Source organism: Actinia tenebrosa, unplaced genomic scaffold (genome assembly GCF_029948245.1).
Source record: "Actinia tenebrosa isolate PJP-AT-01 unplaced genomic scaffold, QUT_ActTen_1.0 PGA_scaffold3__52_contigs__length_22856419, whole genome shotgun sequence".
NCBI classification, from domain to species: domain Eukaryota; kingdom Metazoa; phylum Cnidaria; class Anthozoa; order Actiniaria; family Actiniidae; genus Actinia; species Actinia tenebrosa.
In genome coordinates this window covers 10,413,747-10,429,426 of record NW_028292580.1, presented here as the reverse complement: position 1 = coordinate 10,429,426, position 15,680 = coordinate 10,413,747, and the positions used below count along the sequence as shown (strand labels likewise).

Genomic DNA, 15,680 nt, shown 5'->3' with positions numbered 1-15,680 from the left:
ACATTCAGTTTGAGATGACTAATTAAAATATTTAATTTAGGCGGGACTTTATGTTACTTAGACTAAGAGCTCACAAAACCCTTGTGATAAATAGAAGATATTCGTTCGAAGTATTTACTTACACTACACATGCGAGGTACGCGGATTATTCCTGCACTTATTTGCCTCACTCGCCTGCCATGTCCACCTTCAGCATTCTTTTTTGCTATTAGCCCATCGATCTTTTCAGTCATTATTCTGAAGGCGGCTTGATCTTTAGAGTGTATTTGCTGGACCTGTCCCCTTAATGCTCTATTTTCTTCTATGACGTTATCTAGAAGAACCGCATAATGGTTTCTATTTCTAAAGCTGTAATACAAGCAAGGTATTTTACTCGTAGGTTTGCCATTTGTGTATGGGATATGTACAGCCGAGAAACCGTACTCGATGATCGTGGATTACTATGGTATTGAGGGTGAATCTGTTTCTATTTCTAAAGCTGTAATAAGAAATTTAATTGGTGATCCAAAAAAGTGGGCTGACGTATTGTGGCTTTGTGCAAAAGCAGTTAAAGATATCCACGACAATGGATATTTGCATTGTGACTTAAAGGGGGATAATATTGTTTTAATTGGTGTGGGAGGTCAATTTCTTCCCATTATTATAGATTTTGGCAAAATGAAGAGGCTGTGTGATGTGAAACTGAAAAGGCTCACTGCAGAAGAACAAGATTACTACAAAAAATACCACAAGCATATTGCACCTGAGGTTGTTAGGGGTACGCATACCCCATCATTTGCAAGCGATATATATGCTTTTGGGTTGATCCTGTCACTGGTGTGCCATTTCAATAGTTATGAAAAATTAGAATTCTAGCTTTTAAATGTATCAATGGAAACCCTAACAAACATCCTAAAATCGAAGATATTATTTCTGATCTTGACGATCTTGTCACATGCGAATGACATTTATGGGACAAAATGTCTGACAAAAGGTGCCACAATGTAGTGGGTCTGTTCGCTGCTATCTCCTAGTTGAAAAGTAGCATAGGAAAACCTAGAGTAAAGTTTTTGAATAGGCATAAACCTAGACGGACCACCTGGGAAAGTGTTCTGTGTACTCGCAACATAAAATGGATTAAAACTTGCAAAGGTTGTATCTTGGCATGGAAAATACCAAGTGACGCATGCAAATAAATACTTCTTGTACACACCATCTTTCAAAAGGGAATGTGAAAAGTAGTAGTCCACCATCCCAAATTAAAGACATGATATTACCATCATCTAGTGGCCAAGAGGTAATGATTCCTGTTGAACGCCTGCCTTGTAATTCACACCAGGCAAAGTCGATGCTGAAGTGTCAAGAAATCTGGACGTTATCAGTTTTCTCATCAGTTGCAATTCCACTGATATGTTGTTGGTAACAATGTTTGCAAGTATTCCGTTATATCTCTCAAAGCTGAAAAACCAAAAGCTGTTAATGGGTCCATAATCGGCAAATACGTCTTTCAAATGGCAATGAAGGTGCATGTTAGGTCACAGTGCGAAATTACAGATTTCCAAAATCGGAAATATTGTCGGAAATTCGATAGTTTGGAATTTCCGTCAAATTTACGGGTACGGAAATCCACTTTTCTGAAAGCCAGTCCTCCTTCACATTTCCGTTAAGCGTTTAAGGCAAATAACGCCGTATACACACTGCTACATGTTTCCGTTCCATTTAAGGCACACGGAAATTGAATAAACTTCTGAACACTTAGAAAAAATGTAACAGTTAAATGTAAATATAAAATATGCATGGATCGATATCGTGCAAGAAAATGCAGAAGGTATACGAAGGATCTATGTAAGATCTAATCAGCTAAAGTGAAAATCATAAAATATTTTGAATAACTGAATCATACTAGGCAGAAACTAAAACGGCTTGCCAAAAAGCCATGCAGAAATAGGCAGTATTTGGTGAACAGCAGCGCTGTTTCGTCCTATTTGAGTTTAAGTCTTTTTAGCTTTGTTTATGCGAACTAAAACTTAAAACACATTATTTTGTGTCATTGCCATTTAATTAAGTTTTTCTTTATATTAGATTTCGAGGAAAGGGTTATATTTTTGCAAGAGAAAATACAAATTTTGACAGATATAATTTGCAGCTATTTCAAAAACATGTTCAGTGGTGTAGGATTTGAAGTTCGGTGCAATATTTATCAAATGCTAGGTCTTCACCTTTATTCGAAAAAGAAGAACAAATGAAGTGATAGTATATACCATAAAAAAGCATCAGAGGTTCTATTTCTTTAATTTTGATTTGATTTACTGAACATTGAAAAATAATTTCCCACTAAATTAGTTCCCGAAAAAGCGAAGCAAGCGGCTTATAACAATCCGCTCTTGCACCTTTGGATTAACGTAAATCAAGTATGTTTAAAATTAAACAAAGTGTTCTGAGGCATGGATCAGTTTGTGAAAGAAAGAAAGAAATAAAGAAAGAAAGAAAGACGGAAGGAAGGAAGGAAGGAAGGAGGGAAGGAAGGAAGGAAGGAAGTAGTGGATGAATAATAAATTAATGAATAAAACATTTATTTTGTATTTTTTTGAATAATTTCTATTACTGAAACATGTGTCTAATCAGGGGTGAGACAACGATTACATGTTGGTTTTCGCTTCTGTGTTCTCCGTAGACAAACCTTGAGCTTATTCTCTGAACTGGAATGAATGTTGCTGGCCCTGGTTCCTCAAAATGTTTTGCTTCCCAAGAAAGAATTAAAAGAGCCAGATGTTTTATACTTATCTATTCCTAAATGGCCAAGATTAAAACCATTTGGATACAATTACCATGCTGTTGAACAAAATTCTAAGGAATGGCTGGACTTAAGAATTGGAAACGTTACTTGTAGCTCAATTGGTAATCTAATTGGTCTTTCAGGAGAAAAAGAGCACCTCCACATACTAACATGTATTACCAACAACATTGATCCATGCAAAGTAAAACCAAAAAAATTCCAGAGTTTTGCTAGGGGACATAAATTTGAAAATGAGGCCAGAGAGGCTTTTGAAACATCCACTGGTGTGCCTGTTAGTACCTGTGGCTACTTTAGTCATCCCGATGATAACAAATATGGTGGAAGCCCTGATGGCATCGGACCAGCATATTTGCTAGAGATCAAAACAAGAGTTGCAGGAAGCAAGAGTCCACTAACAGCAATCACTGCAGATCATTTATTGCAAACCAATTTCCAAATGGCTATTACAGGGGCAGCTGTAACATTTCTACAATCATATCTACCTGAAGAAAAGTATTCTAATGTATTTCTAATTGAAAGAAATAATCTTCTTCTAGATGTAGTGAAAATGGTGATTGATCACATGATAGATAACACTACAATTACATATTGGGCTCACGAGGAGAATAATCTTTTGAAGAAAGTAGGTGAACAAAACCTTAACAAAGTTCCCACATTTGCATCCCTAAAACCACTGAGGGCTTGGATCAGGAAAGAAGCAGCAAAAGTTAAAAGAGTACATTTTACATAACCCAAATCCATTATTGGTATATATACTGTATATCATACAGGGTTTGCTAGTTTCTCATGTCAAAATAATACACAAATTCATGTTGTAGTTTAACAAAAGGAAGAAACATAAAATATATTCACTTTTTTTTTGTAAGTTTAAATTCATATCCTGAAGTTAATCTTATTAATAACTTTGAAAATTATTATTAATAATGATCATTCATAATAACTTAAACACAAACAAAGAACAGAAACTTGATATAGTATCAGACCAAAATGCAATGGCAAAAATAAACCATATTTACATTTGTTTAAGTACTCAAAATATTAGTTTACTCTGATTCCTGCTCACAAAGCAATACAATAATTATTATTTAATCTATAGAGCTGGTCACCTCTAATGACCTACTGTAATGAATATAAGTAATAGATTATATTTCTTTGCATTCATTGATATTAAAATCATTCATATTATTCATATTGTATTTATTTATTCACTTGTCATCTTTTGGACCAACTGGTGCTTTTGTAACATTAACAACATGTGCCAGTGCAATCCAGCAAGTGCCTAGGAGGTCCACTCTCCCTGCAGGCCAGCACGTGTTCAATATGGACCAATCACGGATACGACCAATTGCATTTTCATTATATATCCTGAGGGTGGCAATGTCAAAGTTTAAGTTTACCTCATTTTCATCATATTGTTCATTGAACTTCATTGGTGGCCTGTTATGGTGAAGGCCCTTATCATGGCACAGATCAGTGATTGCAAAACCTTTGTCTGTCATGACAATTTTTCCTTTTGGACATAAATCTAGTACTTCAATTTGCTCTGTGATATGTGCATCAGAGATTGTTCCAGGATATGCATCAGAGCACTTGCAGAGTGAACCATGTGGATATATCCAAACAGAGACTTTTCCCGTTGTGTGATTCTTGTAATGAGAAAATGTTATATTATTGATTTCATAGTTTTCAAATTGACTTACCCATGTCTCAGTATTGTCACCAAGATTGCCACATTCTGAATACCCAGCATCAACAAATTTATTCGGCAGAAAAGCTTCAATAAAACCAGGCAATGGCTTTAGATTTATGCTTTCAAAAACGCAACGTATTAAAACCATCCATGCAACGAACACTCTTGACATTGTAGATGCACTTGCTCCAACTAGCTTTGCCATAACTCCAAGGTTAACACTGTGTCTTGCTATCGTCAAAGCCACAATAAGTTCAGTTTTCTCATCAAGAAGCTTGTTATTAAAATCTTTATTCTTGTCTTTATGGATACAATCAGGGTAAATCAATAAGTGAGTGAATGGTTCAAGACAAGCGAAAACACAATCAAATTCATTTGTAGTTAAGCCACATAGGTAGAAAAATTCCTTAGCATTCTGAATTAAACATTTGTAAGAAAATGTTTTCTTGCTGAGTTCAAACTTCATTTCTTTAAGTTTCTTTTCAAAGATACTTGTCTGTGATTGAAGTTTATCTTGTAACGCATCGATTTCCTTTTCCAGTCTCTTTAGTTCAGACAATTGTGTGCCCAATTGTGAAATCAAATGTTGATTTTCTAATCTAAGCTGATTTTTAAGCTGATCACGCTCTGCCTTTACTTTTACGACTTCTTTCTCCAAATTCCTATATGATTTTCTTCTCTTCTTCTTTATAGGTTGTATTGTTGATCGATCTGTAGGCGCTTTTCGTTTCAAACTAATCCGGCTGTCTTGCTTTCTCGTTCTTTCGGCACATACCAATTTTTTCTTTATTTCGGTGTTTTCTGGTCGCTTTTCACTGGCCTTTTTGAATTTTTTCACTTGTTCCTCACTGCAGGTGATGTCTGGGACATGATCTTTCGACAATCGTTTACCTCCTTTCCAATGTGCTGAACAGATTACTTGTTTGTTCCAGTTTACATTGTCATTCTTCAGGACTTTCGCATATTTACGTCTTAGCTCGAAATCTGTAGGTAAATTATAGTAATGCACTCCTTTGGTTCGCCAGCTATTGTGGCACAAAGCACTAGCACAATTCCAATGCCAAACCATGAAGTTGATGAGCTAAAACTTCAACAAAAATAGAACTAAAAAAAGATCAGAAGAAGAGTATGAAAACTTCACTGTCCGCCATTTTGTTTCTTGCGTCCGGATTTTTCTGAGCTAGATCCCAGACTCTCTCGGCTTGAAATCCGGCAATGAGGCCATGATCTTTCCTGAAGAATCAAGACGTGTGTTAAATCTTGAACCTAGTCTTTTGTCGAATACTGTAACTGACTTATACTTTCTAAAGGCTCGGTTCACTCGCTGACGGTCAATATTCACTGTTGGATAAAGTTTCCTATACATTTCTTTTAGGTTGAATAAGTCGTCGTTGTCAAACGAAGAGATCACGAAGCTATTTGGCAATGCTACGTCACTAAAATCTGTCCACACATCTGTAAGGCTTTCTATTGATCCTCGTATTGCGATTTGAAATTTAGAAAGTCTATTTTGATTAATTTCCTCCTGAATATTATCCACTATAACATCCCTCAGAAGAGCTTTGCAAAATGGAAAGAAAACTTCGCTGTACTCTTTCGGCAATGTATACTGCAAGTCTGCAGCGCTGCTCATGCAAATAAACTTCCTCATTAACTGTGATTCAATGAACCTGTTATTGGTGTGAAAGTTGCCTAACAATCCGTTATAACGCTCAAAGCTGAAACACCAAAAACCAAACACACTTCCATAGTTTTCAACACATTTCTTTAAATGCATATGTAGATGAATATTCGGAGTAACGGCTTCTCTTCCATAAAGATTTTCAAATTTTATTGCAAAGTCTAGTAGTTTTCTATCAGCTAAAAAGAGATCAGTTTTCGAAATAGAGGTCTTGCACAGTAGCCGACAGGCGATTACAAAAGTTTGTAAACAGTTCAAATGTTCTTCTGGGAGAATTCCTTCGAGACAATACAAAGAATAATAAAGAATCCAGTTTTGCCACTGAGAAGCTGTAAAACCACCATAGTTTGTTGTAATTTTATGTGGTAATCTACCAAGATCAGAAGTGGAATTAATGTTTTGTATACGTCGCTCGATTTCAATAATATTCTCTCTTGAAAAAAGCTTGTTATTGCTCCAGAGTTTAAAAAGGTGCTTAGCAGTACCCAGAAATAAATTGTGCATCGGATCAATCACACACATTGTGATACTACCGTAATACGGAAGTCGTAACAATTCGGTGTATCTTGTTCCAAGTTCTTTTTCCATTCGTTTCTGTGCAGTCTTATTTTTACATCTAGTGGTTTTAAGAGCATCTCGTCTATGCTGCTCATCTGTTCTTTTTGGCCAGTTGTCCCGATCTGTGAACCCGCTGTAATCCTTCTTTTCTCCAAAACCCCCAGGAAAGGTTTTTAGGCAATGACTACATCCTTTGTGTGCAGCGTGTGCTAGAAATCCGCATAATTTTCTAGCAGCAGGAATATCAGATGCACAACAGAGAAGAGCAGCTCTTATCTTTATTCCACCTTCTGGTGCACCATGGGCATTGACTTTTACACCTTTCCATAAAGCTAATAAATCGTCCACCTTACGACCTTACGATTCCATCAGCTTTCCGTTGACTGAAATTGAGGATTTCGCACTGTGGGTGTAACAGCACAATGCCCATAGAGCTTCTCAAATTCCTTGCACAATTTGAGTAAGAGTCCATCCCCCTTGATAACATCTGTTTGTGATGAAACAGGACTACATATATATCGGCATGCCAAGACGAATGTTTGCCAACATTTTAAATGCATTTCGTCTATGATATCTTTTAGAGCAAAAATAGAATACAACAAGATCCAGTTTTTCCATTGCTCTGCTGTATAGGATCCAAAGTTTGCAGATATCCGTTTTGGTAGCCTTCCAATGTTTGGTGGGACTTCCACTGATTCGATTCTTTTTTCTATTTTTGCCAAATTTGTCTTTGATAAATGTCCTTCGTTGATCCATGTCTTTAAAAAATTTTTTGCAGCACCAAGGAACAGACTATGCATTGGATCTATGGCACAGAAACGGATTGCATCAAATGTCAGGAAAAGATGAGAAACTTCACTTGTTTCATCGCTTGAGTTTATTCCTTGATTAAAAGTTCTTTCTTGTACAATGCACGCGCTCTATCTGTGCTCAACTGTACTAAACAATTACTCAAATTACTAATGAACGTGATGTATTTATATTTCATATCTTGTTACATTCCAAAGTTCATGACATCAAAATACTCCAGATCTAGCAAACAAGAGTAATACGTCACTTCAAACGTTTTTGATAGGTCTTTTGCTTGGGCTTTGGTTTTACATTTGCTTATCTTTTTTGCTATTTTTCTGTGAGCCGAATTAGTTCTTTTCTCCAAATCTTCGCGATCAAAACCCGAGTAGTCTCGTTTTTCTCCAAAGTTTCCAGGAATTTTTTTTAAGCATCTGGAACATCCCAACTCAGCGCTGTGGTTTTTTTTAGACCACATAGCTTGCGTGATGCTGGTATGTCGGAAGACGTGCAAAGGACAGCTGCTTTAAATTTCAATGGAATACTACTTAGGCTGTTTTTTAAGTAAATGCCCTTCCATAAAGCTTTGAGTTCTGAAATAGCAGGTTTAAACAGGAGGGAATTTTGCATGCGCATGCACGCATCCGCTGATGCATAACAAGGTGATTGCAGGCTACAGAGGTGGCCACTGACCCGTGACGTATGGTTTGAGCCTTGTTTGAACCATGGCGAGGTCATTTAAATTGATATTTTTGGTGGTTACATTATTTGTAAACGAATTTTATTGCTCTCACTAAACGTGTTCAGTATGTAAGCACTACGAGAACAAAGCAAAGTCAGCCACAAGTTTTAAAAGTGATTTCAAGCAGTGTTTTGGAATTGAAACAGCTAGCGAGCAACTGTTCTACGTTTAGAAGGGCGGTCGCCGAATTTCGAGAAAGCGGAAAAACTTTCCTCCACGTAAGTAGATTTTTTTGTTTTCTTTCATAAATTTACTAAAAGTAGAGCCTGCATATGTTTGGTACAAAGTATGATCACTGAGTACGCACTTTGTTGCAGCTCGCTCAACAAAGGGAAAGGGGAAACCGAGAAAAAAGCCTATGACAGGTGCGGGTGCGGGTGTGGCTCCTTCGACAATTTCAACCAGCACTCAAACTGGAGCTGTAGCAAACACTTTGGATATAAATGTAATGGGTGGCAAGTTAAAGACACGTGTTTTGGCCAGATCCTCCGTGGCCCTGGCGGCGAAACCATTCTCCCTCCTGGACTTTTTGAAGAAGTTTCACAACACATGAAAGGACTATCACAACGTAAGTCATATTTATTTCAGTTCTTCATTCAAAATGCTGACCATTGACATATTCTATTTCAGGTTGCGACCTCCAGACAGAACTACAGCTATTGCGAACAAGACTATTTAATGAATTCACTGTGTCCAATAAACGGTTTTTATGCATACATTACTTGCAAAAAGTTTAATCTTTTTGGTATGAGCCGATTTTTTGCGGCATGAAAACACTGTTATCGTACAATATAATTATTGCAAGCTAAGGGTGGAGATAGCGTATGGATTTTGAGAAATTTGAAGGAAAAAAAACATTTCTCTCTAACATAATATATGCAAGAAAATAATGTGCACACAACATTAGCGGATAACTAATGAAATAAATACCAGATTTATAAAATATATTTCTCCCTTGGAGTTGAACAGCAATATCATGAGGAGCTTCATGGTACTTTGAAAATTGTCCGCGGGAGATGTTCAAAATCTTGAATTGTCATGACTACGGAGTTAATCCAATAAAACAATCCTTCAGTTGTTATAGTTAATCCCCTTAATCCCATTAGTAGGTCACATCGATGATTTCTAACTATGACATACACTTATGACTTTCTAATAAAACAAAAGTTTCTGGAGTTGTTTTTCAAACATTGCTGTCTCGCAAAAGGCCGCTCTGATAACTTTATGCCTTTTTATTTGTACCACGCCACTTCTCTAACTTTACAATTCAGAGCATTGCCGAACCTTTGAACTGAATCGATAAAACCATAGTAAGTTGTTGTATTTTTTACTGCATTAACCTATCTGATTCTGCTGTTACGAAGAAAAACTGTGTAAGGAACTTTATTTCGTACGTATTCATCCTTCTTAATATTTATGCGCATATTAATGAGCAGCATGAGAACGAGGCTATTCCCACTTCGGAAATTCAAGATGGCGGCCGAACACTGTTGTGTACCTGAATGCTCCGGGGATAAAAGGAGAAACCCGGAGCTTTCCTTTCATCAAATCCCCCCAGAACCTAATAGGAGAAAAAAATGGATTGTAAAAATAAGAAGAGACCCCGGTCCGGACTTTAAGGTAATTTTAAAACGTGTTTTTCGTTGTTTGTTTTGGTTCTTGGCGAGTGTTGCCTTTGTCAATAATATAGTTCAATGACCATCTTAATATGTTTAGATTTGTTTGTCAATTATTTTTCTCCTTTCTTTATTACAGATAACTTCTAAGACTTATGTGTGCTCTAGGCACTTTCAGAAGTCTGATTTTAGATTAACCTTTAATAGGAAACTTTTAAAATCGGAAGCAGTGCCTAGCATCTTTCCTTGGACAGCTCCTCCGCCACAACGTCGTCCAATTATTAAAGTTGACCTTCCAAAGCCTTCCTCTGACACTGTTACTCACAATACTGATTTCCATACATGTGAAAATGATGATCCAACTAGTGATAGGTAATTTTTGATATATTTTTTAATTAAAGTGTAAGCTTATCTATTTGTTGTTTTGAACAAGTTCAAGAAGACTTATTTTTACATGTCTTGTGATGTGTTGTTTTTATTTGTATCTTAAGCCATGCTGTAGAAGAAGAAGACCAAGTAAATCAGATAGATAAACTAGAACAGACAGTTAAAGAGAAAGAAGCTAACATTAAAGAATTGGAGCAAAAGCTGGCAATGGAAAAATTTGGCATAGAAAGATTTGGTAAAGATAACAAAAGTATACAGCACTATACTGGATTTCCCAGTCATAAGTATTTCTATATTTTTTACAATTTTATCAAGCCATCTGCATCTAAAATGAGAAGTCCATATTATGTCCAGGCCTCAAATTATCTAAGTAGAGCAGGTAGACCAAGGACTCTAAAACTTATTGATGAATTGTTTATGTTTTTATGTAGGCTAAGGTGTGGTCTGACCGAGTATGACCTTAGTGTAAGATTTCATGCTTCACTTCCCACTATAAGTAGACTAATTATTGCCTGGGTCAACTTCTTATATTTTGTTTTGGGAAGCATTCCCATTTGGTTATCTAAGCAAGAAATTGAAAAAAGAAGGCCTGCATGCTTTAAAGACGAGTATGCCAATACCAAAGTCATTTTAGATTGCACTGAGATTAAAACTCAGTCACCTTCTTCCCTTGTATTAAAGTCACAGCTTTATTCCTCATATAAATCAACCAACACCTTCAAAGCCCTTGTGGGAATTGCCCCTCATGGAGCAGTTACATTCATATCTAGTTTATACACTGGTTCAATATCTGATGTTGCTATTACTAAATTAAGTGGTATTTTAGATTTGTTAGAGCCAGGAGATGATGTCATGGCTGATAAAGGTTTTACGATCAAAGCTGCTCTAGCTGAAAAACGTGTTACTCTAAACATCCCACCTTTTTTGAGTTCGAAAGGTCAGTTTAGTCCAACTGAAATAGAGGAGACAGAAGATATTGCTAAGCTTAGAGTGCATGTAGAAAGGGCCATTAAGAGAATTAGGGAGGATTCATTTTGGGCAAAAACTGTCCCACTTTCTATGGCAGGATCAGTAAATCAATTCTGGACTGTTTCATGTATTTTAAGTAACTTTAGGGGGCCCCTTATTGCATAGTTATGTGATTTACCTATCCCATGCCATATATGGGAAACAGTGTTGGAGAAAAATGCTGAAATAATGAAGTTAAATGATGATAAATTGCTTGTCCCAAACCATGAAATGGATTTGACCTCTTTGCTAGTAAATGGTACTAACAATACCATGTCTGCTTAGAACTAGTTCATAGGATTAGAACAAGCATAATACTGCATAATTTCAAAATAAAATTTATATCATTTGTTTAGAATAAAACTACATGTTTCACACAAATGTATTATGAAGAGTTGTATCCATATGCAATAATAAACTAAGTTTGAACTGTTCAAATTGAATCTTTGTCACTGTAATGTTTACATAGAAATTACATATAATTCAATGTTCTTTGTCCAGTGCCTTTTCCACAGATATGAACAATTTAATGTTTGGTTCTTCAGTCTAGATGTAGTATTCAAAGTAAAAGGCATCAGCCTTGTCTTTGACTGTTTGCCACATGTCAGCATCAAACTGGATTGTTTCCAAATGCTCATCATTGTTTGACCATATAAAAAAGTCACACCATTCCATGCCAGTGACAGCCAATTGCATGAGAACCTGGTAGTAGTATGCATGATTCCTCTTTAGACAAATCTGCCCTTGTTGATTCTGGACATAGTCAACCTCTAATACTGAGCTCTTCACAGTACATTTTATTTCCAAAAGACCAAAATAAGGGTTTTTTTGAGGGTCATAAACTATTCTGTCAGGACTTGCAGCCAGCCAGGGACACCAAAAATTAACAACAATACCACAAGGCAAGACACTGACATTCCCTTGTTTGATATGATTGGCATATCTTTCAGCTGCAAGGGGCTCATTCACTGTTCCCAGTCTCATGGCTTCTGTCTGTACAGTTTTCTTCTTTAAATTCTCTACAAGTTTGACTGGATCAGCTCGTTGCCTGCTATATATTCTTCCTATCTTACTTGCAGTGATTCTGGTTCTTCTTAGTTTATGCCACAAAGGTGATGTGCTTTGTAGCCTTGTTTGTTTCTCAAATTTTATCAATGTTTGTAAAGAAAGTTTTACATCTTCAAATTTGATTAGCTTTTCTTCTGTCAGGACAGCATTGTAGTTGTTTTTCATGACATTTCTTACTGGTAAATCAGGGACATCATAGGGACTAACAATATTATAAATGTAGGTGGAAGAGAGCTTTTGCTGGTAGCTCACTGGTGAACCTTTGGGGAAATTTCCATATCTTGTAGCAATAGCTTGGTGTGGTAGGCATGACTCCTTTAGACCTGGTATGATCTGGCACTCAGGAATCTCCTCTTCGAGACTTTCTAGCAAAGCTTGTGTGGAAGGGAATTCCTCTCGGTTTACTGGCAGATAAAGTGTGCTCTTCACTGACTTGGGAGGAGAATCATCATCTGTCTTTGAATGGTATCCATGGACCACCAAACATTGCACTTCTGCTGGTTCAATTTGCTGGCCTCTGGGTTTATGCCAGGTTTGTGGAAGTGATGTTTTAGCTATATCTTCAGGGATTGCTTTAAGTCCCAGCATCTTGTACTTAGCTATCTGATACAAAAGACCACACACATGTCCACATCTTTCTCCACTTCCAATTGGACATGTACAGCTGGCACTTTTAATTGACACTGAGGGTGTTTTACTGATTGTTACCTAAAAGGTTCAATTAGAAAAATTACAACAATGCATTATTAGCTTTCATTGTATGGCAAATTAATTTACAAAGTTTAATTTACAAGCTAAACTTTATACATCAGCTTGCTATGCATAGTTTTGTCCTTTTTATCAAATTAAAGATAGATAAACATTAATTGCCAGTTCAATTTAGCTCACCGTTATATAGTAGGGATTTTCTCTTTTCTTTTGTGACTTGAAGCACCTAGCTTTACATGTAGTAGATGTTGGTTCTGATAGTCCAGCAGATATGTGCAGATTTTTAGTGAATTGTGCGTTTTGTGATAAAAGCATGAAATTTGGCACAAAGTTAGGGCTTACCCTAACAAACATTTTTGAGGGTAAGGCCATCCCATAATTTTTTTTTAAGGCATTGACACCAAGAAAATGTTTTACAAAAAACTAAGTTTGGGCTTCCTGTGGTGAATAAACCAATAAATATTTTATTTGTAAAAATCGTAATTTTTTAGAACGATGTAATTAGCAGTTGCTGTAAACTTCCAAAAAGGCAGTTTTTGCTGGCTTCTGAACACGAAAAAATATTTCTAATTTGTAAAATAACCATCGGGATTCTGTTTTCACGAAGTGGGCTTCCTGTGTATTCAAAATGGCGTCCATTCTGGCATCTTTGATATTTCTGTAAGTAGATCCTCCATTTTAAGCCAATAAATGGCACGATGTCAAAAGTTTATAAACTTGTGGAGTCTGAAGTAATTTTAGTGGATAGTTCTAGTTCGCAAAACTGGGAAATTGACTGGACAAAGTGCATCATATGCCAAGAAGAATCAAATGAATCCCTTCGTTGTCCAACTGGAAGTTCAAATACCTCTATTGCTGGAGCAGGATACAAGAGTCTTGCCGAGAATCTTCGGAATTTTAACAAGATTGGTGCCTTACCAAAGTCATTAAAGGTATTTAGACTACTAAATCAAGGTCAAGACATTGAAATATCATTAAGAAATAATGAAGCGAAGTGGCATGATTCGTGCCGACTGAAATATAATAAAACAAAACTTAATCGTGCATTGAAAAGAAAAGCACCTGAAGAGGAAAGTTCGAGCATCCCTGCAAAATTAACCCGTAAGAGCAAAGAAACAGTTTCTTCTCCAAACGTCAACCTGTGTTTCTTTTGTGACAAACCTGAAGCCAATGAGGGTTCTACACTACACAGCATTTCAACATTTGAAATTGATACACGTGTTAGACAGTGTGCCTACCAACTTCAGGACCAGAAACTTCTAGTTAAGCTAAGTGGTGGAGACCTTATTGCCCAAGAAGCAAAGTATCATCTATCATGCCTTGTTTCACTCTATAACAAAGCACGTGATTTAAAGAGAGATGAGGAAGAAGAAGACTCGGACGCTGTTAATCATGGACTTGCATTTGCAGGGCTTGTATCATATATTGAAGAAAGTCGTCTGGACGACGCTATAGCACCCGTATTCAAGTTATCCGATCTAATTAGCATGTACAAGGCAAGATTAGAGCAGCTTGGAACAATCACAACAGGGCGTATTCATTCCACTAGACTAAAAGAGAGAATACTGAGTTATTTCCCTGACTTACATTCCATCAAGCAAGGACGAGAAGTTCTACTTGTGTTTAATGAAGATGTTGGGAATGCCTTAGGAAAAGCATGTGAATATGATGCCGACAACGATGCCGTCTGTCTTGCCAGAGCTGCAACAATTGTCAGAAAGGAAATGTTTAAATCAAAGAATAGTTTCAATGGGTCTTTTGACACTGAGTGCCAAGAGAATTCTGTTCCGCCTTCACTCTTGGCATTGGTTTCGATGGTAATGAATGGGACAAACATAAAAACACTCACAAATGATACACCAAAGGTCCAGTCCGCTCTGACGATTTCACAGTTATTGATGTACAACAGTTCAATAAGACGCAGGAAGAAAGACAAGGACAAATCAGTAAACAGCACCTCAGTTAATGTCAAACACAGCCAGGAACGTGAAACTCCCCTTCCCATCTACCTTGGTTTAATGGTGCATACAAAGACACGCAAACGCGAGCTCGTAGACACTCTGTTCCGTCTTGGGCTGAGTGTTTCATATGACAGTACTCGAACTATCCACTGACCTCGGCAATGAAGTTATTCGCTTTTATGAATCAGAGAAGGCTGTATGCCCGCCAAAACTCAGAGGAAAACTGTTCACAACCGCCGCAGTGGACAATATAGACCACAATCCGAGCTCTACAAGTTCCCACGACTCATTCCACGGCACCGGAATATCGTTGTTCCAACATGCAGACAACAACTTCTCTGGGATTTTACGAGACATTCCAGTTTCTTCAGACTCTAGTTCTAAAAGTAAGAAGATTGGTAACCTTCCTGAATCGTACATGACCGTAGAACCTGTTGTTTTAAGACACAATGATGCTGCAATACCTAAGCTTGATGGTTCTAATAAATCTGATTGTCATCTTATCAATCCTGCTTTGCAAAAGGAATACAGGTATATATTATTTATTATGATTTAAATAATCAATATTTTAAAATGATGCTAAAGGCGTAACTGTCTTTTAATTGGTAATATCCACAGCTGGTTGGAAGAGGTTAGAGCACTGATGTCTAGAGGCACGTTTGAAGGCGACGAAAAACTTTCCTGGGCTGCATATCA

The 15,680-nt window shown here is 36.9% G+C and overlaps 2 protein-coding genes across 2 annotated transcripts; one reads left to right on the top strand and one right to left on the bottom strand.

Moving 5' to 3' along the window:
• Nucleotides 1-3,981: 3,981 nt before the first annotated feature.
• On the bottom strand, nucleotides 3,982-5,549 carry LOC148908509 (uncharacterized). The gene has a single exon (XM_089035901.1). The coding sequence runs from the start codon at nucleotides 5,533-5,535 to the stop codon at nucleotides 3,982-3,984; it is 1,554 nt and encodes a 517-aa protein (XP_088892027.1). The 5' UTR covers nucleotides 5,536-5,549.
• Nucleotides 5,550-9,704: 4,155 nt separating this feature from the next.
• On the top strand, nucleotides 9,705-11,373 carry LOC148908508 (uncharacterized). The gene is made up of 3 exons (XM_089035221.1): nucleotides 9,705-9,856; nucleotides 9,992-10,224; nucleotides 10,344-11,373. The coding sequence occupies exons 1-3, from the start codon at nucleotides 9,710-9,712 to the stop codon at nucleotides 11,371-11,373; spliced, it is 1,410 nt and encodes a 469-aa protein (XP_088891347.1). The 5' UTR covers nucleotides 9,705-9,709.
• Nucleotides 11,374-15,680: the final 4,307 nt, after the last annotated feature.

Bases quoted from the DNA above. Each gene is read 5' to 3' on its own strand.
- LOC148908509 (XM_089035901.1), bottom strand. From the start codon at position 5,535: ATGGTTTGGCATTGGAATTGTGCTAGTGCTTTGTGCCACAATAGCTGG.
- LOC148908508 (XM_089035221.1), top strand. From the start codon at position 9,710: ATGGCGGCCGAACACTGTTGTGTACCTGAATGCTCCGGGGATAAAAGG. The intron at 9,857-9,991 runs GTAATTTTAAAA...TCTTTATTACAG, and splicing joins ACCCCGGTCCGGACTTTAAG to ATAACTTCTAAGACTTATGT. The intron at 10,225-10,343 runs GTAATTTTTGAT...TTGTATCTTAAG, and splicing joins GATGATCCAACTAGTGATAG to CCATGCTGTAGAAGAAGAAG.